The sequence below is a fragment of the Tupaia chinensis genome, unplaced genomic scaffold (assembly GCF_000334495.1).
Source record: "Tupaia chinensis unplaced genomic scaffold, TupChi_1.0 Scaffold145870_1, whole genome shotgun sequence".
Lineage (NCBI taxonomy): Eukaryota > Metazoa > Chordata > Mammalia > Scandentia > Tupaiidae > Tupaia > Tupaia belangeri.
This window is the reverse complement of record NW_006205727.1, coordinates 5286255-5312390: the sequence shown is the minus strand read 5'-3', so window position 1 is coordinate 5312390 and position 26136 is coordinate 5286255. Positions and strand designations below refer to the sequence as shown.

General features: G+C 37.0%; 1 protein-coding gene across 1 annotated transcript in view; it reads left to right on the top strand.

Annotated features, from left to right (window-relative positions):
- The window catches only part of RPAP3 (RNA polymerase II associated protein 3), a 38661-nt gene that overhangs the window by 8977 nt on the left and 3548 nt on the right, over nt 1–26136 (top strand). The window contains exons 5-16 of the mRNA XM_006168572.3: nt 188–315; nt 4235–4356; nt 5045–5115; nt 6308–6433; nt 7025–7152; nt 12316–12437; nt 15274–15344; nt 15456–15557; nt 19611–19849; nt 21944–22127; nt 23619–23710; nt 24879–24979. Of these exons, the coding sequence (XP_006168634.1) occupies nt 188–315; nt 4235–4356; nt 5045–5115; nt 6308–6433; nt 7025–7152; nt 12316–12437; nt 15274–15344; nt 15456–15557; nt 19611–19849; nt 21944–22127; nt 23619–23710; nt 24879–24979 (1486 nt within the window). The remainder of the gene's footprint in view (nt 1–187; nt 316–4234; nt 4357–5044; nt 5116–6307; nt 6434–7024; nt 7153–12315; nt 12438–15273; nt 15345–15455; nt 15558–19610; nt 19850–21943; nt 22128–23618; nt 23711–24878; nt 24980–26136) is intronic.

Below are 26136 nucleotides of genomic sequence, written 5' to 3'. Positions count from 1 at the left end.
TAAACTTCATCTTTATACCTTTAATTTGCAAACATTTCTGTGGATTAGTGGTGTCAATAAAAAGTATAATGCTAGGTGTTTTACTTATTTTTCCATCAGGAATTTTGGGTTGTACCCATACAATGATTATATGATGAATTCTAGCACTTGTAAATAGACCATTTTCCTTTATTTTCCTTTTTTTCAGGGCAATAAATACTTCAAACAAGGCAAGTATGATGAAGCTATTGAGTGCTACACAAAAGGCATGGATGCTGACCCATATAATCCTGTGTTGCCAACAAACAGAGCGTCAGCCTACTTTAGATTGAAAAAGTAAGTAATTTCCATAATGGATATACATTTTAGGTGTTTACAGAGGCTGATTTTTTGAAAAATCTTTCCTAGTAAAGTATGTAAGACAAATTGAAATGTATTAGATTTCTTTTCAATTGTAAATTCTTTTTCTGAGAGAGTATTTTTGCTATAGGATATGTGCACTCGCTGGAGAGACAAAGATAGAAAAAAGGCGAGAAATCACCCCCTGGGGAAATGGCCATGCTGCAATCCCTTCTCCTCCACTCTCCTCGGGACCTTGGGCATGCATGCACATTATACCCGGCGTGAGTTTTAAGCCGCTGGGTCCAGGACTCCAACCACTGTTGACTATGTGGGAATCAGGTGACAAAACCATTATACCATTTGCTGGTCTCATCAGTTGTAAATTCTTTATAATTTTTTAAAAAGAATTATTTTATTTAACTTTATTTATTTATTTAATTTGACCAGAGAGGGTCAGAGCAAGCGAGTGAGAGAGAGACGGAAAGTGAAGAAAGCAAGCTGCAAGGTCCGGGATTCGAATCGTGGATGGCCATGTGAGAATCCTGCGCCCTTAACTACCATACCACCTTCTGGCCTCCAATTGTAAATTTTTAAAACTTACTACTTTTGGGAACTAGCAGTTAGCGTAATGGCTATGTCGCTGAACTCCCACGTAGTTGACCACGGTTCGCATCCCGGACCCAGTGGCTTAAAACTCAAGCTGGGCGCGTGTGCGTGCGTGCCCAAGATCCCAAGAGGAGAATGGAGGAGAAGGGATTGTGGTGTGACCATCCCCCCTGGGGGGTGATTTCTCACTTTCTGTCTCTATGTCTCTCTCTGTCTGTCTGGCAAGCGCACGTGCCCTATAGCGAAAACCTCTCCAAAAAAAAAAAAAAAACTTACTCCCTTTTATTGGATTATGTTATTTAAAGCCATTTTAAGCATTTGGTGGTCCATAGCTCACTATAATGTTCCTTCTTTAAAAATTGTTAATGAGGTTCTGTACCTAGTTCACACACTCAAAAAAGTTGTTTAGAAATTAGGTTTTTTTTTCATTATTTGGAAAAACCACTCACTATTTAATCTAGAGAACTTTCATGATGGTAAATATTTTCTAACATTTGTTTATCTTTAGGTCATAATTATTCTTTAAGTACAAATTTAATGCTGAGGAACATAAAGCTGTTAGCATATTAAATGCAGGTAACTGACCTATCATAAGAATGTTTAAGAAGATGAATACTGGATCAACCAGTGGCCATAGTGGTTAAGGTGGTTGGATCACAGGCCTACTACATGGTTCGAGTCCAGGATCCAGTGGCTTGAAAAATATGCTGGGCATGTGTGTGTGCATGCCCTAAATCCCAGGAGAACGGAGGAGAAGGGATTGCTGTGTGGCCATCCACTCTGTGGGGTGATTTCTCACTTTCCTTCTCTCTCTGTTTCTCTTCTGTGAGCATGTGCCCTATAACAAACTAAAAGAAGACAAATACCATCAAGAAAGATATTCTTACTGTTTTAATTTGGAAATACAAATTATATTGATGTCTGAGTTTTTTACTATTTAAGTAGCATATTTGTTATGTCTTTGAAACTTTTGATAAATATCCTCACAAATAAGGGGATTATTTTACATTTTATAATATTTGATATATTCAATACATATATATGTAAGTTATAAAAATTTTAAGTAAACCTACTTAAAACTCACCCCTCTATTTAGAACTGCTTTTATTTTTGAAACTATCTCAATGGTCTTTTCACATCTTAGGTCTCCTTCCCAATTAATGATTTTCTAATTGTATAGTCATCATTCTTTTGATTAAAAATAGGTTTATTTTATTCTAAATAATGTAGAACTTAGTTTATTTTTGAACTTTAAAAGTGTATCATACTGTATATAGACTTTTGTGGCTCACTTCTCTGAATATTATATTTCTGTGATTCATTTTTGTCTGCATATAGCTGTAGATCTTTAATTTTCACTGTTAAATGTCATTCCCCCCACCCTCTTTTTTTTAAGAGTGAGATTTTCTGAAGGACAAAAATCTTGTACACTTGCTGGAGAGACAAGAGAGAGAGAGAAAGACAGAGAGCAATAAATCACCCCCCGGGGGATGGCCACACTGCAATCCCTTTTCCTCCATTCTCCTCTCAGGATTTTGGGCATGCATGCACATGTGCCTGGTGTGAATTTTAAGCTGCTGGGTCCGGGACTCAAACTGCAGTTGACTGTATGGAAGCCCAGCTATGTAACCAATATGCCATTTGTTGTTCCTTTCTACTGAGTTCTTTATTCTGGATTTTAATCCTTTGGTGTTAATTTATAATAACTTCTTCCAATTTGTGGCTTATCTTTTCTTTATTTCTTCTGAGAATGAGAAAAAGAGAGAGCTACAGAGACAGACACAGACATAGCATTTCTAACAGCATCCCAATGCTGTGATGCACCAGTCTTCGACTGGATCATGGGCAGGTGTGTGCTGAGCGTGCTCAGGGAAGTTACTGGATTGAACTGGAAATCTTCTCATGTGAGATTGCTTTGCAGAACATCATGTTTAATTGCTGTGCTACCCTCTGGCCCCTAAAGATTAATACTTAAAAAAAAATATTCATTAAATAGTTTTCTTATTGAGATCATAATAGTCTTCTACATTTTATTCTAAGAACTTTCAGATTTTTCTTTTCACACTTGCTGAAAATAGGATTCCACCAGTTTTATATTTTTCCATCTTGAATGCCTCAATTGTTGCAGCCCTGTTTATGGAATCACCATGCTTTCCCCAGGGATCTGCAGTGCCACCATTATCGTATGTCAAGTTGCATGGGGCATTTTCTCATTTCTCTGTTCTTTAGTCTTTGTCTGTCTCTGCACCCCTTCCACACCATCTTTAATGATTATAGCATTACAATTATAAGCTTTATATTTAGCGTAGGGTATATTTTTCCATCTTATTCTTCAGGAGTATCCTGAACCTTTGCTCATCATTGTAAATTTTAGAATCGTTTTCTCAGATTCCTGGGAACATCCTGTTGGGATTTTGATTATAAGAGCATTGATTTCATAGATAAACCTGGAGAGAATTATACTATGTTATTGTTCCTTGTTGCAGATGAACTTGAAATATATTCTGATATTTCCTGATAGACTGAAGTCATCTTTAATGTCTTCGAAGATAGTCTTACAGTTGTCTACATCTGTGTCTTACATGTTTTTGTTAGTATTTTTTTGTGTTTTGTAGTTGATCTTTGGTAAAGCTGCCATCTTGCTAAACTTTCATTATTTCTAGCAATGTCTTTAGATTGCTTTGAGTTTTTTATATAGACCATCATATTTGAGAATGTCTTTGAGTTTTTTATATAGACCATCATATTTGGGTATATTATCAGTTTAGTTTCTTTGTTTTTAGTCTTTTTACTTTGTATTTCTTTCCTGTGGAACTACATTGGTGAGGACATCTAGGACAGTACTGAGAAAAAGCACTGCTATTGGGAATTTTGTTTTTTGCATTAAAAGGATTTTTGTGTTTTACCATTAAGAATTACTGCTTTTAGTGGAGTTTAGACGGAGGTGCAGAGGTAAAGCACAGTGCTCTGTGAGGCTGGCCCCCACGGGAAAATTCTCAGTTCAAGTCTGAGGACCTCCCTGGGTACATCTGGCACATGCATGCCCGTGATCTGGGACTGGCTGAAGCTTGGGGGTGGATTGTGACATCAGGACACGATTGAATGTGCTGTCTCTGTCTCTCTCTTATTCTCTTTCTTGTTCAATGAAGAAATAAATAAATGTTTTAAAAACAGAATTACTGCATTTAGTACTCTTAACTAAATAAAAAGGAGATGTCAATCTTTTTTTCAGGGTTTAGAGAAACAAATTTTGATCTTTGGTTTTATCTTTATTAATTTCATTTATTTTAATTTTTTTAAATTGCAGATTTGCTGTTGCTGAGTCTGATTGTAATTTAGCAATTGCTTTGAATAGGAGTTATACAAAAGCTTATGCCCGACGAGGTGCTGCTCGATTTGCTTTGCAAAAATTACAGGATGCCAAGAAAGGTATTGATATTTTCCGAGTCATCATAATCAAAGAATTCTTTTAACAGTTTAACAGGTGATACTAAAAAAATGAAGTAATCATAGTTACTACTATCAAAGAACTTTCTGTATTTGAACAAAACTCAGTTTTGATACATTAAAATGTATCTTGATGTCTTCGAAAAGAATGTGTTATTTGCCATACATATGCTTCGGTTCAGATTCTTATTTCGCCATGTGCTAGCTTGAGGCCAGTACTTCCTCTGACTTTTAATCATTTGTCTATAAAATACAGATTAAAACATCTCATTGTCAGAGGTAGTAAGTGTGAAACTCTTATATATATTTTTAAAATTTATAAATCCTAAGCCTTCTATTTTTCCATAAAATAGTTTGTGTTGTGTAAATCACAAAATTTGAATAAAGCTGATAAGAAATACGATTTTGCTGCTTCTTGGTTTTATAGTGTACTTACATAGCAAGTATCCTTCTGGGGCTGGCAGAGAGGACGGTTTGTCACAGGAGTTTGTGAGGATTTTGTCTGCCCTGGGAGAGAATGAAGAAAGCATAGTAGCCTAATGGTGGCATTTTAAAGTTCCTTTTTCATTTAGCTTTAGGACAGTTGCCCATTTGTCATATGTGGTTAATATTTTGTATAAGTTTTAAATATCATTTTTCCTTAAAATTTTTTTACTTTCTATTTATTTAGATTATGAAAAAGTATTAGAACTAGAACCTAATAACTTTGAAGCAACAAATGAACTCAGGAAAATTAATCAGGTAAACTATAGTTGTTTGAATTGGATGTATTAGGTTTGACCCTTATTTGACTAAGAAAATTTTTTACGTAGACTTTGTACTGTGTGTAGATTTCTTAATGGAGAGATTTAAAAATTTTAATTCTTTGAACAAAACTTAACTAAATGAGCTTGCAAGCGTGAGATAGTGTAATGATATTTAAAGATCTGTAATTGATCGTCATTTTAAATAGTTGGCTGAGATCTTTAAAAACTGCTTGGGGCTGGCAGGTGGCGTGGTGTCTAAGGGCACTGGAATCCCACATGCTTGGCTTTGGTTCTAATCCTGGGCCTGGTGGCTTGCTTTCTCACTTTTGATTGCTCTCTCTCTCTCTCTCTCTCTCTCTCTTTTTTCCTCTCTTGTCAAATTAAAATAAGTAAGTAAATAAAGTTAAATAAAATAAATCTTTAAAAGAAAAATAAAAAAAGCTGCTGCTTTCACTTCTTCCCAGAGAAAAGAATTATTTTTACTTTATCTTACTGACTTTTCTTTTTTAGCTTATGCATTAATTTCTGTACTGACCTCTTGCATATCTCTTTGATTTTTTTCAAGTGGCTTCATCTTTATCTTAACAAAAACAATGCTAACTTTTTAACAGCAAGAAAATAACTACTTCAGTTACTTATCTAATGCTGCTCCTTTTACTTTTTCTTGAATTTGAAGTTGTGTTTGTTTTGCCTTTGTTGAAATATTGAGAAGAAAATGATAGTGTTTGGGAAAACTACACTTTTAAACATTCCCATGCTTGAGTACTTAAAATCTATTGGTAAACATATCAACTTGATTATAATTGTGAACTGTGTTATCATGAACATCTTTGTATTTAACTTAAGCCACATAAAGAGTATGAATATTATTACATTTGCATATTTGGTGATGTGGTCTTAACTGTTTTGTGTTTGAAAGTCACTCCTAGAATGATGCCCGACCTATATAGAAATCCAGTAAACATTTATTGCTTATTTTAATTGGAATAAGAAGCATGTTAAACTCATTTTGTACTTTATTTTTTTGTATTTTACTTTAATAGGTAAAAAGACTTTGACTTAGAGTAGAAAGTGTTATTTCAGTTATTTAAAATATTACAGAAATTCTAAGGTATTTGAGTATATTTTAAAGTTAAGTATGTATGCATCTTGCATTACTTGTTTTAATTAATTGCTGTGTCTTTTAGGCTATAACATCCCAAGAAAACTCATATGCACAGGAAGCTGACATAGTGATTAAGGCAACTGAAGGAGAGAAAAAACAAACCGAAGAACTACAGAATAAGCAGCAGGCCATTACAGAGAAAGATCTGGTAATATTAAGAGATTCCTGCATATAATGTATACGTTTTGCTGAGTTTTTGTTTACTCTTGGTTTCTTTTTTTTCTTAGAGAATTTTGCTATAGGGCACATGTGCTTGCCAGAGAGAGAGAGAGTGAGATAGGGAGGCAGAAAGTGAGGAATCATTCCCCAGGGGTTGACCATGCCACAGTCCCTTTACTTCCATTCTCTTCTCAGTATTTTGAGCATGCATACACATATGCTTGGCCTGAGTTTTGAGCCGCCAGGTCAAATCGTGGTCGACCATGTGGGAATCCAGCAATACAACTCTTATACCATCTGCTGGTCCTTGCTCTTGGTTTCTTGTGTATCATTTAATTTTCTGTTTTCTCTAATATGTTAAAATTCTTTTTGAGTAGGAATTGGAATGTAAATAACACTAAAAACTCCAGTACCTATTAATTCTAAATTTGAGTAATTGATGATATAATACATAAATTTCTAAAAAACATACCATAGAAGAATTTAATTTTATGGAACAAATTACCTCTGAGCTTTTGAATTCAGTTTATTTTTTGGCACAGTTTTTGATTCTGCTCCATACTTGTCTCCAAAATGATAGGGTAATGCGTTTTTCAAAGAGGGGAAGTATGAAAGAGCAATTGAATGCTATACTCGAGGCATAGCAGCAGATGGCGCAAATGCCCTTCTTCCAGCTAACAGAGCCATGGCCTATCTGAAGATTCAGAAGTAAGTACTGGTTACGTTTTAAAGCCTTTCAGGATGAAAATTTACCATAAATAGGTGTATTGGCTGATAATTAAAATTTAATTGATTTATTCTTAACTTAGAGAATGTGTGTGTACGAACATGTATGTATGGGCTAGTACCAGGTCCGCAGAATATTTTCAGTAAATGTTAGTTCTTACTAATATTTTACTATTTTTAGTAGGCTGACGTTACACAGTTTAACACCTTCTTTTCTGGTTATTTTATGTATATCATTCTGGATCATTGACTTAAAAAAATTATTTTTAGCCTCACAACCTACTGGGCATCTCAGGTGAAAGTGTTTTATACACATACACCCTTTTGGCTGCATAGTGAACTTTTTTCAGAATATTTTTAAATGAGTAATTAGACAACTAGGATTATAGAAGAAAGCAATTATGTTAAAATAGTTTTAAAAATATTAAAATTTGTAATATAGTAGTATGTGTGCTTTTTTTAACAATGCTGCAAAATGAGAAATTACATTGAAAATTTAGGCAAGTTAATTTTTTTTTTTTTTTAATTTTTAGAGGTTTTAGCCTTAGGGTGCATGTGGCTCACTGGAGGGAGAGACAGAGATAGTGAGAGGGAAAGTGAGAATTCACCCCTCGGGGGGATGGCCACGCTGGCCTACATTCGCCACTTTATTCGTGCAGAGATAGTGAGAGGGAAAGTGAGAATTCACCCCTCGGGGGGATGGCCACGCTGCAATCCATTCTCCATTTTCTTCCTGGGATCTTGGGTACACACACACACACACACACACACACACACACACACACCCAGTGTGAGTTTCAAGCCACCAGAGCTGGGACTTGAACCCAGGTTGACCACATGTGAGTCGAGTGACATAACTGCTACGCCATCTGCTGGCCACAAGGCAAATTAAACTTTTTTTTTAAGAGGTTTTTGCTATAGGGTATGTGCGCTCGCCAGAAAGACAGACAGAGAGACAGAAAGCAAGAAATCACCCCTGCCTTGAGGGAGGCTGGCTACGCCACAATCCCTTCTCCTCCATTCTCCTCTTGGGATCTTGGACATGCACACACATGCGCCTGGGGTGAGTTTAAGCCACCGGGTATGGAACTCGAACTGCAGTTGGCTACATGGGAGTCCAGCGACATAGCCATTATGTCAACTGTTGGTCCCAGCAAATTAAACTTTTAAAAATATGTATCATGTGAAGGTTTGAATAAGATGCTAGACTTTTGGGTAATCTTTGATACACATCTTCCACATATTGTTCAACAAACAAATATAAATAGGTAATAATCAAAAGCAACATAGATGATTGAATTACCAGTATAACATGACTTCACTCTTTGGCATCTGCTTGACTGTTAGGGGCAGACTTGCCCAGTAGTTGGCCACTTATATCACAGATGAGTCTGAAGACAGAATACTTCAATCACATTCAAATAAGCAGTAGGTTAAATTACTACAGTAATTCTAAAATAGTGGTGACCATAAACAATATTTTGAGGTTCCTTTAAAATTGTAGCGTGGTATGAAAATATCTGTGACAAAGGTAATAGAGACTGCTTGTACTATTATGATTTGTTGTGTACATTTGCAATCAAAAGAAAGTTAAACTTAATTTAAAGGTTAGTGAAAATAGGATATAATTGTTTCCCATCTAAGTTTTCAGATCCCCCAAAGGATCTCAGGTTGGGAACCCCTGTCTCAGATTTAAACTTTGGTTGTATATTTAACCTCATTTAAACTAAGAGACACAGTTAGAGATATATTCTTTTACTGATTAGTCGGAGTAAAAATCATTGCATCTTTTGGTAGCTTATGAAAATTTTGAGTTTTGCTTTTCAGAAGTTGTGCATTGGTTTAGAAATCACAAGGCCTGAATATTTGGTTTGATAAATACCAGGAAAAATACCTTCGTATAGCTGAGAGATTATATTTACACTTATGAAAGCTCTGTTGTATTAATTTCTTTGCTTTAGTTGATAGTTATGTTAGTATATTACAGCAAGTTAGCAGAATATATTTTATTTTTTTAATTAAAAATTTTTTTTAAAGAATCATTTTATTCAACTTTATTTTTAATTTGACCAGAGAAGAACAGAGAGAGGGAAAGTGAGAAAGGAAGCCACCAGGTCCATGACTCGAACCATGGTCCGCCATGTGGGAGTCCAGCACCCTTAATCACCATGCTACCTACCAGCCCCAGCAGAGTATATTTTAAATTAAAATAACTATGACTCTTACTTGTATTTTTTCCTAGAGTGTGTCTTTTAGATTTATACTTTACATTAGATGTTTTTTCCACTGTATGGAGTTTATTGTAATATATTACAGACTTTCTGAAGAATCTAAAAAGGAGCAACTTTTCAGATTTAAATAAGTAACAGTCTTATAGCTTGAGCCTGTAGCTTCCCACTGGTAGTAGGAAGGTAAGAACCAAAAAGTACAGTCAATCTTATGAGCCAGTGTGTGGGTTGAGAGAAGAGTGAGAAGAAATTCATCTAGTGAGACCAACCAAAGTGTCTAGAGAACATGGTTTCTAGAGGTGGTCGTCTACATTAGTAGTTGACAACAGTGAGTTACACTAATCCAGTGTCTGGGCTGGCAAATGTGGAGTGTAGGTTGTTAGGTGATTAGATTTAGAGGATCTGAAGAGATAATCGGAAATGGTGTAGAAGTTTGGGGCAAGACTTGTTTTTGCAGAGAATTGATCCAAGAACAAATCTTGTTTAGTAAAGCATAGATTTACAGATAGGATGAGAAGAAAAGTAACCTATAGTATTAGATGTTAGATCTGGGAAACAGGGTTGACGGTTGAGGATTGGTTATAGAAAACAAGGTAGAATCTTGGTTGCTAGAACTGGAACTGCACTAACTTAGAGTTTACTGCTGACTAGGGATAGGGTTGACCCTAGAGCTTGAAGTAAAGGTTGGGCTAAAGGATGTAACTGCAGGTTAAAAGGAGGTCCAGTCTCTAAGCTGGGCTTATACTGTTTTCTGTATTAGTCATCTTTGTTATTTCTGTGTTCAATTAGTTTGTTTTTCTCTCACCACCTAAAAGGTGTTTATTTTTCCTTTTTTTTTTTTTTTCTTCTTTAGGTTTTTGCTATAGGGTGCATGTGCTGAAGAGAGATAGTGAGAAGGAAAGTGAGAAATAACCCCTCAGGTGGGATGGCCACACCACAATCTGTTCTCTGGTTTCCTCCTGGGATATTTTGGGCATGCATGCACATGTGCCTGGTGTGATTTTTCAAGCCGCCAGGTCTGAATCTTGAACCATGGTTAGCCATATGGGAGTCCAGTGCTTTAACCACCATGGCACCTTCTGGACTCAAAAAGTGTTTATTGATTGGATTTTTCTAAATCCAGTTTGCCCTTGAAGTATACAAGGGACATTTAACAACTTTAAAGGACTTATCTGAATCCATTGTAAAGAATAATTATCTTCTGCTTGTATAGAAATTTCAGATTTTCAGAATAATTCTTGGATTTTCTTTAACTGTACAACAGGGCATACTTTTTAAATATGTAATTAAACATTTATCTTCTAAATTTTCTTTGAATTGGGATGTTTGGAAGTTCTGATTTAGTTATTCAGGAAACATTTATTAAGCTAAAATATGTCAGGTTTTCTGGCAGACACCACAGTGTACAGATAATAAATATACAGTCATTTTTAGGAACTTGAGGTTTGGAGGGCAAGACAGAAACGAGACTAGTAATTGTAAGGGTGCAGTGTGATAACGCTGTTAGAGATGCTGTGGGAGCAGGGGTGGTACGAGTATCAACATAGACTGGGGCCAGGTAGAGAAGTCGTGGGAAACATCTTGAAGGAATTCAAACCAAACAGATCTGTAGGAATAATATGAGTTAGTGATGGTAAGAAACAGGTTGAGTGTCCTAGGGCAGGTTCAGGACACGGGCATGGGAAAGTGTATGGTAAGTAAGGGGAAAAAAAAATAGTATTTCCCCCTTGGAAAAGCAAGGGGTCTGTGTTATGGCTGTATGTTGGGAATAGGGGCAGAGAACTGGGCAAGCCTGACTTTGTGTTCTGTAAAGGGGTTTGACTTGGTCCTGAGAAGTGTGGTGGCTCTGCAGGTATCTTAAATGGGAGAATGATATAATCAGGCAGGTAGAAAATACGATGGTAGGGATTTGGACACACACAGATATATCCTTTCTCTCTTGCTGAAAATTGAATTAAAGAAGCCAGGGATACATAGATTCACTAGAAATTTTGGTTTTGTTCCTATGAGGTCTTGTTTTAAAGGTAGGATGGCACTCATTTAGACCTTGGGAAGAATGTAATGACAAATTTATTTTTAAATTATGTTATATCCTTATAAAATTTTTCAGACTTTCATGAAAGTAGTATAAAAAGCCATGGACCCATCATCTGCCCTTTTTCTTGGTCATATTTGTTTGGTTTTTCTCTGACTTATTGTAAAGCAAATCCTACACATTGTGACACTTCATCCTTAAGGAAAAGGATATTTTCGTTTGTGTAACCACAGTGTCAATACATAACCACAGTAGTATTATCACTCCTACTAAAACAACAGTTCATTAGTGTCATTTGATGTATGAGAGAGTATCAGGGTTTTTTTTGTGTTGTTTTCATTTAAGCTCTTCTTAGCTCTTTGTTATCATAGAGCAGTACCCGGTCAGTTTGACTTGATTGCTGGTTACGTGGTTGAGCCGAATTTATGCCGAATATTAGGTGATATGCTGTCACATACGTAATGAGTCCTAAATTTGTGTGGGTTTTTCTTAGATGACAGATACTATAGGTAAGTGTTACAAAGTTTTATCAGGAAATGAGTGACAGTTATAATGGTAACCTAATGCCTGTGCACACTGAGGGTTGGAGAGGGGGTGGGCTGCCAGTAGTAGCATTCTTCAACCTGGTCTGCTCATATGTGTTTACCATCATTAACCCCATCCTGCATCCTTTCAGCAGACTCCGATTTTCCCCTTATCTGGTACCTTTTTGCTCCTTACCGGATGATTTCAAGATTTGGTGGAGAATGACACACTTAAAAAACCTCTTCTCCTCGAATATAGATTGGAGGGGGGTGATCATGGAAATGAGAAACTTAGTTTATGTGAAGCTTTTCTATAAGCTGCCTTTTTCCCAGCTGATAATTTTACCATGTTCAATAGATATGAAGAAGCTGAAAATGACTGCACTCAAGCTATTTTATTAGATGGCTCATATTCTAAAGCTTTTGCCAGAAGAGGAACTGCAAGAACATTTCTGGGAAAGCTAAATGAGGCCAAACAAGGTAAGATTTCATAACAGCTGACACTCCCTTATCCTGATGAGAGTCTTGAGTTATAGAAGCTGAGACTCATCCAGTTTTCATATGGTCCAAGGATGGTGAACTTAGAGAAATACATTTTTGTTCATAGTTTAGGTCATAAAAACATTTGAAGAAGTGCAGCTTCCATTGTACACTCTAATTGCTGGTGTAATTAATGAAAAATTGAAACTGCAGATAAGAAAGAAAACAGATGGCAAAAATAGAAAGGAACTCAGTAGCTAGGGCGTAGAAGGTAATATGAGATCTGTAGTACCTCATTTTATTATTTTTTTAATTTTTTAAGAGATTTTTTTTTTTTTTTGCTATGGGGCACATGTGCTCATCGGAGAGGCAAAAGAAAGATAGGGTGAAATCGCCCCCCACGGGGGTATGGCCACACTACATTCTCTTCATTCTCCTCTTGGAATTTTGGTTATGCATGCACACGTGCCTGGTGTGAGTTTCAAGCTACCGGGTCCAAGACTCAAACCACGGTTGACCATGTGACAATTCAGCAATGTAACCATTATGCCATCTGTGGGGTCCCTATTTTTTATTTTTTTTCATGAGAGAGAGACAGACAGGTACCTCCAGCAGGGTTTTGACCCCCTGAACTACCCCATTTCAGACTACTTGGGTCATGGGCAAATGCACCCAGTGAGCTCAGCAAAGTCCTAGGTTTGTCTGGCTCTCTCTTTTTATTTTGATACTATTTTTTTTCTCTAATTTTTTAATTGTCTTTCAGATCATCATTTTTAGTCTTTTCATAGAACTGACTTGGTGTTTTGTTGCATCTATTTCTGCTCTTAATTTTATTCTTTTAGCCATTTTTGTGTGTTTGATTTGCTGTTTTTCTAATTTCTTCAGGCTGATACTTAGATAATTGATGTATAGCATTTCTTCTTTTCTGATATATGCATTTAAATCTGGCAGTTCCTCTTTAAGCCTGGTTTTAAATGCAGCCTGTTGATGGGATTTTTTTCCTTCTTAGGCCTATGGATGGGATGTTTTTAATATTTTTTTGAGACAAACTATGCATAACATTAAATAAACCATTTACTTTTTTTTTTTTTTTTTTATAGATTTTTGCCATAGGATGTGTACACTTGCCAAAGAGACACAGAGAGGAAATATGAGAAATCACCCTCTAGTGGGGGAATGGCCATACTGCAATCCCTTTTCCATTCTCCTCTCAGTATTTTGGGCACACATACACACATGCCCTCTTCAAGAAGTCAGCGGGTCTGGGACTCAAACCATGGTCAGCCATGTCGGATCCATCACCTAAACCACCATGCCACCTATTGACCCCAGTTTTAGTTAAGTGACATTAACGTTGCATAACCGTCACCACTGTCCATTTCCATAGCTTGTTGTCATCTCATTCTAAAACTCTGTACCCATTAAATAATAACTGTCCTTTCTTCTCTTCCCTCCAGCTCACAGTAACCATCATTCTACTTTCTGCCTCTATAAATTTAGTATTCTAGATACCCCATATAAAGGATCATACAGTACAAAGGATCTTCAAAAACTTTATGGAATATACATATTATGAGAAAAGTATTTACAGATTTCAAAATTTTTTTACACTAAAATAAACTCGTGTTTTAAATTTAACTTTCCTAAGAACTTTCTGAAGTCCTCTTATATTTGCCCTTCTGCGTCTGTTTTACTTAGCTTAGTATTGCGTCTTCAAGGTTCATTTGTGTTACAGCATGGATCAGAATTTGCTCCTTTTTTTGATTTTTAAGAGAGATTTTTGCTGTAAGGCATGTGCACTTGGAGGAGAGAAAGAGACAGAGAGAAAGAAAGCATGAAATCACCTGCCATGGGGGATGACCATGCTGCATTCCCTTCTCCTCCATTCTCCCCTTTGGTTTTTGGGCAAACACACACATGCGCCTAGTGTGAGTTTTAAGCCACTGGGTCCAAGACGCTAACCTCATTTGACTACATGGGAGTCTAGTGACCATTATGCCATCTGCTGGTCCCTCTCCTTTTTGATTTTAATTGCCAGAGGGCACATGCTGCACTTGACAGAGAAAAAGAGAGGAACAAAACACTCCCCCCCACCACCCCCACACTGGGATATGGTCATGCCACAATCTCCTCCTTCACTTCTCCATCCTGTTGGGACCCTGGCTACATGTGCACATGTGCCTGGGGCTGGGATTGGAACTGCGATTGGCCATGTGGGATCCAGCTCCCTTGACCACCAGACCATGAATCAGCCCAGAATTTCACTCCTTTTTAAGCTGGCCCCATGGCCTGGTGGTTAAGGAAGCTGAATTAAACATGGCAGACCATGCTGTTTGAACCCCAGCCTCAGCACCTTGAAAAACACACTGGGCATATATGTGTCCATGCCTAAAATCCTGACGGGATGGAGAAGTGGAGAAGGTAGGATTATGGTGTGACCATGCCCCATTGGGAGGTACTTTTTTCCCTCTCCTCTGTCTCTCTCTGGTGAGTACTGGCAAATTAAAAAAAAAAGAATTAAGCCTGAATAATACTGCATTATGTGAAATTATTCTAAGATAATTAGACTCTGTCTTACATTTGGTAAATTACTCTGTCATTTCTTAATGTGTGGGCTTTGGTAATGTGTGCCTCACTGGTATGTCACATGGATGTTCTTATAAAACAACTAGAATAGCAACCATGCAATGTTTGTTCTTACTATTGCTCACCTGTTTCCTAGTATCCTGAGTAAAACTTATTAAGATTAAGATTGGATTACTAACTAAATGTTTCATGCTTGAACTCCACAAAGTATTTTCACTACTTTATTATAATTGTTAAAAATTCACTTTAGATTTCGAAACTGTTTTACTACTGGAACCTGGAAATAAGCAAGCAGTAACTGAACTTTCTAAAATTAAAAAGGTAATGTATTCTTTTCACCGAAGTATGGTCATATTTTCTGAAACAAACACATTTGTTGTATAATGAACTTGAGAATATTTTGATAGTTATGATTATAAATTTATTTCCAAGGAATTAATTGAGAAAGGACACTGGGATGACGTCTTTCTTGATTCCACCCAAAGACAAAATGTGGTAAAACCCATTGATCATTCAGCCCATCTTGGATCAAGTGTAAGTAAAACAAATAAAATATTTAAAAATAATGTATCTCCTTAAATAACAGAATTGGAAATGAGCTATTGAATTAACAAACTCTTTAAAGAAATATTCAAGGCTGTTCCTGGGGCCATTTTTAGAATCTTCAAAAAAGAATTTTAGGTGGGAACCAGCAGTTAGCGTAATGGCTATGTTGCCTGACTCCCACATAGTTGACCGCGGTTCACGTCCCGGACCCGGTGGCTTAAAACTCACGCCGGGCGCATGCGCGTGCGTGCCCAAGATCCCGAGAGGAGAATGGAGGAGAAGGGATTGCGGCGTGACCATTCCCCCTGGGGGGTGATTTCTCGCTTTCTGTCTCTATGTCTCTTTCTGTCTCTATGTCTCTCTCTGTCTGGCGAGCGTACGCGCCCTATAGTGAAAATCTCTCCCCCCCCAAAAAAAAAGAATTTTAGGTTATCGATGTAATACAATTAGGGAAAATATAGCTATTTAGAATTTTGGGGTAACTTTAACACTATAAATATAAATAGTTTAACTTTTTTATGTTAAAGGAATTCGAAGCCACTTTTTATTTTTTATTAAATGTTTTTGTATTTTTATTACTGTTTTCTTCTGGCATTGGGTTTTTATTACAGTAGACTTAACATCTTGTGACAGATTAGATTGAAAATCAGCAGTTAAGGCAAGAATGTAGTTTAAGCAAAATTATCCTTCAAAATAAACATTGCACATTGTTTTGGGTATTCTATCATGTTTCTCACTAAGTTTAACCAAGTTAGTTTTTTCTGCAATATTGGAACAGAAAGAGTAGCTAGAATGGATTTTGCTTTTGTAGTTTTGTGCTTAACCTCTAAGTAGAATTATTTAAGGCAAATGTACATACAGTGTGACTGTGGTAATTTGTAACATTGACAAAATGCTTTATAGACATAAAAATTATGAAATATAAAATATGTACAGAAAAGTCTACAAGACATTTAAAGATTTAAAGAAAAATTTTAAAGTGAATACCTATGAAAGCACCAAGCAGGTTGGAAAATTTAAAATACCTGTCTCCTAAAATCTCCCTATGAGCCCCTTTCTGAGAAGGTCCTTCTTTCCCGCGTAGAAATAATTGTTATACATAGATGTTCCTTTGGTAGAAGTAATTTTATAAGGAATTAGAAGATACTTCTGTCTTCCTTTTACAAAGGAAGAATGTGAGACTAAGTTTATTTTTCTGTGTTTGTATTCAGGTTAGTAACTGATAGAAGAGTCCTTGGTTCAGTGCTTTTCCAGTGTTCCTATTGTGACTTAGATTTTCTGGGATAATGCTGGTTTCACGCATTTTATGTGTCAGGCATAGATTTGTTATACATTATAATTTATTTCATACTTTTACTCTATTATTTTCACTAAAGACGATTAAATATGTTTACTCTCATTTAAACTTTTACATCTTTATAAAAGTTCTTCAAAAAAATTCTGAAGTTTAAAAAAAGCCTTTGTTAGACACTATAATTCATAATTATAAAGATATTGCCATGTAATAGGTCTTATATATGTACCAATGTCCAATCATACTAAACATATACAAATACACTGAGGCCATTATTCCATGAGAGGTATTGAGAACAATTATCCAGTGACCACAAGATCCTGAGCATCTTTTCCAAACCTATTGGGTTCTCTTCTTCACGTCACTTTAAAAGTTAATTTATGTTAATAGATGTGAGAATGCAGCATGAATTTAAATCTTTTGTGGCAGTATTCAAAATAAAACATCTCTATGAGACGAGAGGTCGGGGGGGGGGGTGTAAACCATTCTGTAAGTGATCCAAAATGAGTATCCTAGTGAAAGAGTAAAAAAATAAATCTGCTGTTTATTTTCATGTTAGGTTTCTGTGATAAAATTTGGGCATTATTTAAAAAATATATAAGGTAGCAGTTTGGTATGATGCCTTTGAGAATAATTTTGAAAATAATATTTTTAGGTAAAAAAAAAATTCCTTTTCAGTCACTTAGTTACTATTAAGTGGTCAGGAAAGAAAGGAAGGCTATAGAAAGTGGAGAGAGTCCTGCGATTATTCAAGTCTCTGAGAGGCTAGACCCAGCTAGGCTCTGCTTCCAGGGCGAGCATTTTAGGAGTACTTTTAGCAAACCTCTAGAGAGAATGGGAGAAGGCAGAGATGAGGCCAACTGGGGCCTGGGGCTCCGCAATAGGGCCATAGTAAATGAAAGTTCTTCCTGGGACCAGTCGCTGGACTCCCATGTAGTCCACCGCGGTTCGTGTCTCAGACCTGGTGGCTTAAAACTCACGCTGGGCACGTGTGCGTGCATGCCCAAGATCCCGAGAGGAGAATGGAAAAGAAGGGATTGTGGTATGGTCATCCCCCCTGGGGGGTGATTTCTCGCTTTCTGTCTCTCTGTCTCTATCTGGCGAGCGCGTGCACCCTGTAGCAAAAACCTCTAAAAAGAAAGTTCTTCCTAATCCCTTAGTTGCTGCTGTCATGTTTTATTTACTCTTCCTCACTTTTCCTGTTTCTTATGTCAGAACTTCATCCTTAGTCTTTTTTTTCCCTCTTCTTTTCTGTTATTTTCTCTTTTTAGTCTTGAAATGGCCATAATATAGAGCTAAATATTATACTTCTGAGTCATAATTTTAAAAAGGATGAATTGAACTTTTCATATTTTCTTAAGTCCTTTCTTTCTAATGTGCATTGTTTATGGCTTATCCTATTACAAGCATTCTGCCGACCCCCTATTCCCTTCCCTCCATCATTTGTGACCCTTGGTACTGACTCACTGGCCTCCACTTGACAGAGGCCATCAATTAGGAAAGTCATCAATTAGGATTATATTTACTTACACATCTATTGTCATTGAAAGGATTTGGTTTTAAATGGGGCCACACACCTTATTACTTATCAGAAATTATCTTTTGGACACTAACACATGTCTATTCTCAGTTAATATCTTGTTTTTAATGAGGGCACATACACATGTAGGAGAGCCCAGGGTAGAAGGGAGGAAGGGAAGGAGGTTGTTGATTGCCTTTGTCTTTTTTCTAGAGAGATTTTTGCAATAGGGCACTTGGTGTTCATTGGAGAGACAGAGAGACAAAGAAACAAAGCAAGAAATCACCCTCGGGAATGGCCATGCCGCAACCTCTTCTCCTTTCTTCTCTCAAGATTTTTGGGCACTAATGCACACGCGACTGATATGAGTTTCAAGCTGTTGGGTCTGGGACTGAAACCATGGTTGGTCATGTGGGAATCCAGCAACGGAACCATTATGCCATCTGCTGGTCTCAGTTGCTTGTGTTTTTGTTTTGATTTTTAAAGATTTATTTAACTTTATTCATTTTTTAAAAGAATGATTTTATTGAATTTTCTTTCTTTATTTTAACTTGAACAGAGAGGGACAGAATGAGAGAGAGTGACTGAAAGTAAGAAAGCAAGCTGCCAGGTCCAGGACTCAAACTGCAGTCTGCCATGTGGGGAATCCAGTTCCCTTAACCATCATGCCACCTGCTGGCCCCACCCCACCACCCCACCAGTTGCCTGTGTTTTACTTGCATTCAGTTGGCCCACAATACTGTTGTTGGTTTGGTCTTTTTTTTTTTTTCCTTTATTGCAAAAAAGAAGTCCAACCTCCTTGACTTGGCACGGCACATAAGTCGTGTATTTCTGTCTCAGCAGCCTTTCAGGTTTTGTCTCCACCACCCCCTCTCCTTACACCAGCTCCACCGGACTCACCTTTCCACGCACCATTTTAACCAGTTTTACACTGTCTGCTTTGCAGTTCCTGTGTTTTCTTAGCATTTTGTGCTGTTACCTTTTGTACATATCCATTGTTGATATATATATATATATGTCTCTCTTCCCATTTAGACCTACCAGGGATAGGTGCTATCCATAGCTTTTTGTTCCTTAAATTCTCAGAGAGAGCTTAATTCCTGTCTCCTAGCCATTGGATTGGATTTACTTAAACTGTAATGGGGATGTTAGCTATATGAACACTGCAGCCTTTTAATTTGTGACTCTTCAGTATGTTGATTTAAAGAATTGATTTTAATTGTTTTAGAAACCACTCAAGAAGGTTATTATTGAAGAAACTGGTAATTTGATACAGACTATTGATGTACCAGATAGCACTACTGCTGCTGCTCCAGAGAGTAACCCTATTAATCTAGCAAATGTAATAACAGCCACAAGCACCACAAGTAAGAAGAATTCAAGCCAAGATGACCCTTTGCGCACAAGTGATACTCCAAGAGCAAAAGTATCAAAAATAGAAGAAATCAGTGATACTTCAGCTCTGCCGTGAGTAGAAATATTGTTATTTGATAATCACCTAGAGTGGTAATAATTTAGCTAGAAAAGTGATATTCCTGGGAAGACTTCTGATTTGTACTCATCACCCTGATTTTTTGACCTGCCTAATTTCAAGTTTTAATTTTTCTTTTTTATTTGTATTTATTGTAAGATAGATTTTATTTAAGGACTCATTGATATTTATTTATCATGGGGAATTTACAGATGAAAGAAAGTACCTTGAACAAATTGATTCTGTTGATTTTCGTTTCTAGAACCTCAGTATATATGTTTCATTAGTTAATTCAGCAAAAAGTGTACATTTTTTATTTTTTAAAAGGAAGCTTAATAAAAATGTAGAATTTAGGCATTACCATTATCATCCATTTTAGACTATTGTGGGCTCTTCAAATTTTGTCTGGAATTTTAAATAAAATAGTTCACACGAGGCCAGGTGGTGGTGCAGCAGCGGTGCAATTGGACTCACATGAGAAGGGTTCTGGGTTCACATCTGGGTGAGCATGCGTATGCCTTTGATCTGGGCTGGCTGATTCTGGAGGTGGACCCCAGTCTATAGACCCGTTTGGGGGTGCTTGTCTATGTCTGTCTGTCTCAGGAAACAAAATAGTGAATAAGTTTTTAAAAATTTTATTAAAAAAAGTTCAGATATGTTTCCTTAATGATGAGAACCTCCAAGATACAGACTGATTACGTTGTTTATAGGTATTTAGATTTTACCCTTGTAGTCTAACATTGCCACTCAACAAACTTTTTAAAATTGCTTGATGTTTTGTAAATTTTATTTATTTTTTCTATGAGAGAGAGAACAGAGAGACAGGCATCCGGACAGAGGCTATGATCTACTTTTAGTTTCAGCCACCCTGAATCATGGCTGCATACATGTGCGTGTCTGGCTTAGTCAGGCTCCAGGATGTGAACTCTGGACCTTTCCCATGTAGATCCAGTTGTGTTACCACTGTGCTACCACCTGGTCTTCTTCTTCATTTTTTTTTTTTAACTTTTGTTGTAGTAGAACCAGCAGATGGCATAGTGGTTATGTCACTGGACTCCCACATAGGTGACCATGGTTCAAGTCCTGGACCCAGTGGCTTGTAACTCACACCAGGCGCATATGTGTGTCTGCCCAAAATCCTGAGAGGAGAATGGAGGGGAAGGGATTGCAGCATGGTCACCCTCCCTTGGGAGGTGATTTCTCACATTCTGTCTCTCTGTCTTTCTGGTGAGCACATGTGCCCTATGGCAAAAACCTCTCTTCAAAAAAAGAAGAAACTTTAGTTATAGTTTAATGATGGTATGGATTATGGAAAAGCATTAAATAGGCAGTTTTTAAAAAAATAATTATTTTATTTAACTTTATTTATTATTATTTTTTTGAATTTGACCAGAAAGAAACAGACAGACAGAGAGAGAGAGGCAACAGATCTGGGACTCAAACCATGGTTGGCCATGTTGGAGTCCAGCGCCTCCAACCACCATGCCACCTGCTGGTCCCAGGCAGTCTTTTTTTAAAAAAAGGAAGAAGCATTTTTTTTCTTGGAGTATTTTGAAGCTATGATAATTCTGGTTTCTGAACAGTTGAGTTATGAGTATATGAGGCACTGTAATGTAATATATAGAGATGTTGTGTTTAAAAGATGGCTAAGCTAGTTGCCCAGTGGATGAGAACAGTCATTATATAGCCAGGAAGTGAAAATTTGCAGGGGCAAAATCTGTTTTACCAAAACCGTACATATATTAGCAGAACATTGAATAGGCAAGTATAACTTAATGATGAGACTGTGTTCTGAGAAATGTGTTGTTAGGCAGTTTTGTTGCTGTGTGAACAGCCTAGTATGTACTTACACAAACCTACTTGGTATAGCGTACTATACGCCTAAGCTTTATGGTATATTACGTCATCACATTGCAGTATGTGGTCTGTTGCCCAGAATGTTGTCAAGCCATGCAGGACTGTACTTTAAAATATGAATAGATAATACAGTGTTATTAAAGTCAGAGATTTTAAAATGTCATTGATGTTTCATTTATTGAGCTTTGACTGTTTGTGGTTCTTTTCTGTTTGATGCCTCTGTAATATTTCAGACCTCAAGTCAGTTTGAAACCAGCCGTGTGTCAGTCTTTGAGGGAGAAGATTTCTATAGAGGTAGAACAGACACCTGCCCAGTTTGTCACAACTCTTCCTCCAATTCCTGCAAACTCATTTCAGCTTGAATCCGATCTCCGACAACTGAAAGGTTCTCCAGATATGTTGTATCAGTATTTAAAGGTAAGAGAAAGGAAGCTAGTGGTTTTGTTGTGAGGTCAAAGAACTCTTTTGTCACTATGGAATGATAGTGCTGTATTTGCTGTTTGTGCATGATTGTAAAAATGCTTTTATCCCTCCTGGATAGATACATTAGCCTGGGTAGACCAATTAAAAATATTTGCAACCAGGAAACTTTGATGTTTTCTTTGAAATAGGTTGTGTGTCAAATTCTAAAATTAACTTAATCTAATTTTATATGCAAGAGGACTTCAAAAAGTTTATGGGAAAAATAGAGTCAAAGTGCAAGTTTACTTTGAGTGCAAAATTTTTGAAACTTACATAGTTTTTTTTTTTTTTTTGAGAGATTTTCATTGTAGGGCGCGTGTGCTCGCCAGACAGACAGAGAGAGACATAGAGACAGAAAGCGAGAAATCACCCCCCAGGGGGGATGGTCACGCCGCAATCCCTTCTCCTCCATTCTCCTCTCGGGATCTTGGGCATGCACGCACACGCGCCCAGCGTGAGTTTTTAAGCCACCGGGTCCGGGACACGAACCGCGGTCGACTACGTGGGAGTCCAGCGACATAGCCATTACGCTAACTGCTGGTTCCCCATAGTTTTTTATAATATATTTTCCATGGATTTTTTTTTTTGGAAGAGCCCTTGTCTCATAGCTTAAACTTAATCTTTCATCCATCAAGTTGGGGGAAAAAAGCTAAGGACATTAAGTACCTTCTTAAGGGCCCTAGTACTTGCAATATTTAGGCAATCATTCTGAAAATGAGCTTTTATTTGACCCAAGAAAAAGGATCATGTGAAATTTAATCAATAATGGATTAGTCTAGACTTTTTCAAATGTAATGGCAGAAATCTTTTTTTCTAATTTATTTTTTATTTTTTTGGAGAGATTTTCGCTGTAGGGCGTGTGCGCTCGCCAGACAGACACAGAGAGAGACATAGTGACAGAAAGTGAGAAATCACCCCCCAGGGGGATGGTCACACTGCAATCCCTTCTCCTCCATTCTCCTCTCAGGATCTTGGGCACGTACGCACACATGCCCAGCGTGAGTTTTAAACCACCAGGTCCGGGACGCGAACCGCGGTCAACTACGTGGGAGTCCAGTGACATAGCCATTATGCCACCTGCTGGTTCCCTGAAATCTTTATAATTATGTAATGTACAACTACTTCCAAATATATTATCTCATATAATTCTACTTTTTAAAATTTTCTGTTTATTGCTCTCCTCTCAAGTTTCCCATTTGTCTTAGATTCTTGTGTGTATATCTCTTTTGCTTATGAGATTTTTCTCTGACTAGGTAAACTAACTTTAATTATTCTGTCTAACTTATTCTGTCATTGCATTTTAATCTGACCCCATTATTTTTCATTAATACTAATGCATAGTAGTCATTCTTTACTATTTTTACCTAAGTAATTATTATAACAATAATTTGTGATATGTGAATATTGTCATAATTTAATTGTCTGACTCTTATATTCTTTTCAAAGCAAATTGAACCATCCTTATATCCTAAGTTGACAAATCTAGATCCAGATGTATTCAATCAAATAATTAAAATTCTGCATGACTTTTACATTGAGTAAGTTGAATTTTTTAATTTAGACTCTATTATTGTACACTGTATCATTTCCAATGATTTAGAAATTTATTCTCTTTGATATTGTACTAATACTTTAGAAGAATGAGCCTTCTGGTAAATTTTTAAAAGTTATTTATTATTTTTTTTATTATGATGAATATATTTTTAATTTGACCAGAGAGAGAGAGAGAGAAAGAGAGAGAAAGCAAGCCACCATGTCTAGGACTTGAACCATAGTCAGCCACATGGAAGTCCAGCACCTTAACCACTATACCACTGCCAGCCCCAACCTTCTGAAAAAGTGTTACAGAAGTTGTAAAGAAGTGACCAGTATAAACTGAAAAGGGAAAATTTTAAATGAGAAGAAAGAGGGTTTCTTGGGACCAGCTGATGGTATAATGACTAAGTTGCTGGATTCTCATGTAATTGACTGCGGTTCAAGCCCTGGACCTGGAGGCTTAAAACTTATGCTGGGCACATGTGGGTGCCCAAAATCCTGAGAGGAGAATGGAGGAGAAGGGATTATGGCATGGCCATCCCCCCGTGGGTAGTGATTTCTCACTGTCTCTGTCTCTATGGGAAGTACACGTGCCTTACAGCAAAAAAAAAATTCAAAAAAAAAAGGGTTTCTTAATTTTTTTGTAGAGAAAAGTAGGGTGTGGAAGTAACCAGTGTTATAACCAAATAACAGCTTCTATGCTAAGCTTTCAATTAAGATTATTATAATTTCCTTTTTTTCTTTTCCTTTTTTTGGAGAGGTTTTTTCTTATTGGGCGCATGTGCTTGCCAGAAAGACAGAGAGAGACAGAGAGATAGAAAGCGAGAAATCACCCCCTAGGGGGGATGGTCACGCTGCAATCCCTTCACCTCCACTTTCCTCTCTCGGGATCTTGGGCATTCATGCACACACACCTGGCATGAGTTTAAGCCACCGGGTCCAGGACTCAAACCGTGGTTGACTACGTGGGAGTTACGCTAACTGCTGGTCCCAAGATTATTATAATTTCTTTAATTAACTTGGTAAATCTCTTTATTTGGGGACCTGAAATAGTATCCAGGGAGAGAAAAGGAAATGACCTTATTTACATATAGTTAGAAATGTTGCATTAGTAAATAGATTTAAATGAGCTGTTTTTAACTGATTGTTTTTACATTTGAATTATTTTAGGAGAGAAAAGCCATCACTCATCTTTGAAATTTTACAAAGACTTTCTGAACTAAAAAGGTTTGATATGGCAGTGATGTTTATGTCAGAACCCGAGAAAAAGCGTAAGTTCTAAGAAAAAGCTTTTGTGTATTCACTTCTTAATAGGTTCTTTATTTATTAACAAATGATAAACATTTGAATATTTACTATGTATAGGGTACATGCAATTAAATATAAATGAATTTGAACTAAAGTAAGTTTAATTGAATTACAGTTAAATTGAGTACAGATAAGTTATATTTGTTAATTTTGACAAGATGATGAGGTATATGTACTATTATCTTTCTACTTTTATTAAGAAAACTGAGGCATAGCGAAGTTAAGGAACTTGACCAAGGTCATACAGTTAGGAAGCCAGATGCAGGATTTGTCATTTTTTTAAAGAGGTTTTTGCCTTGGGGCACATGAGCTTGCCAGAGAGAGATAGTGCAAGGGAAAGTGAGAAATCACCCCCCAGGGGAGGATGGCCATGCCACAATCCTTTTTTATTCTCCTCCTGGGATTTTGGGCATGCATGCACATGTGCCTGATGTGGGTTTCAAGCTACCGAGTCTGGGACTCAAACCCAGGTCTGTAATTTGGACCCTTCTATATAAAATGTAGTAAATGGTATATCGTTGAGTTCCTGCCACCATGGAGCACGTAGAGGGTCCCTGTCACATCAGGATGTAACCGGAGAGGTGATTTCCTTCAGTTTGACTTTAGCTGAATTCTCCAAGACGTGTGTCGGAGTCAGGTGAAGGAAATGTGGGGAAATGACATGGGCAGAGGTTGTGGGGTACGGAGAGCACACTGAGTTCAGAGCATTGAAATGCAGTGCGGCTGCGTTACAGAGTTGGACAGCAAGCAAAGGCAGCCTGAAGCTGAAGAGCCTGGAGAATGATATCCCTTATTTATGTTCACATCTTAGTCTTTGGCATAAAGACTCAGTTTTGGGAAATGCTAATTAAAGTCAAGTCAAACTTGGCAGAAACTTTAATTACTCACAGTTTGGGGCTATGCTTCAGTTTCACGAAAAAAGAGAAAAATTATTTGAATACAGAGTGCCAGTTTTTTTAGCTTTAAAAATTACCGAAAACTCAGTGTACCCTGTTCAGATGTGTCCTGTACTAAACATCCTTGAGGCTCCTTATTTCTTCCATATGTTTCCAGTAGTGATACTGAAAAATTCCAAATCAATAAGAATGATACTTTTTACATTGTATTTAGGCAAAAGGGC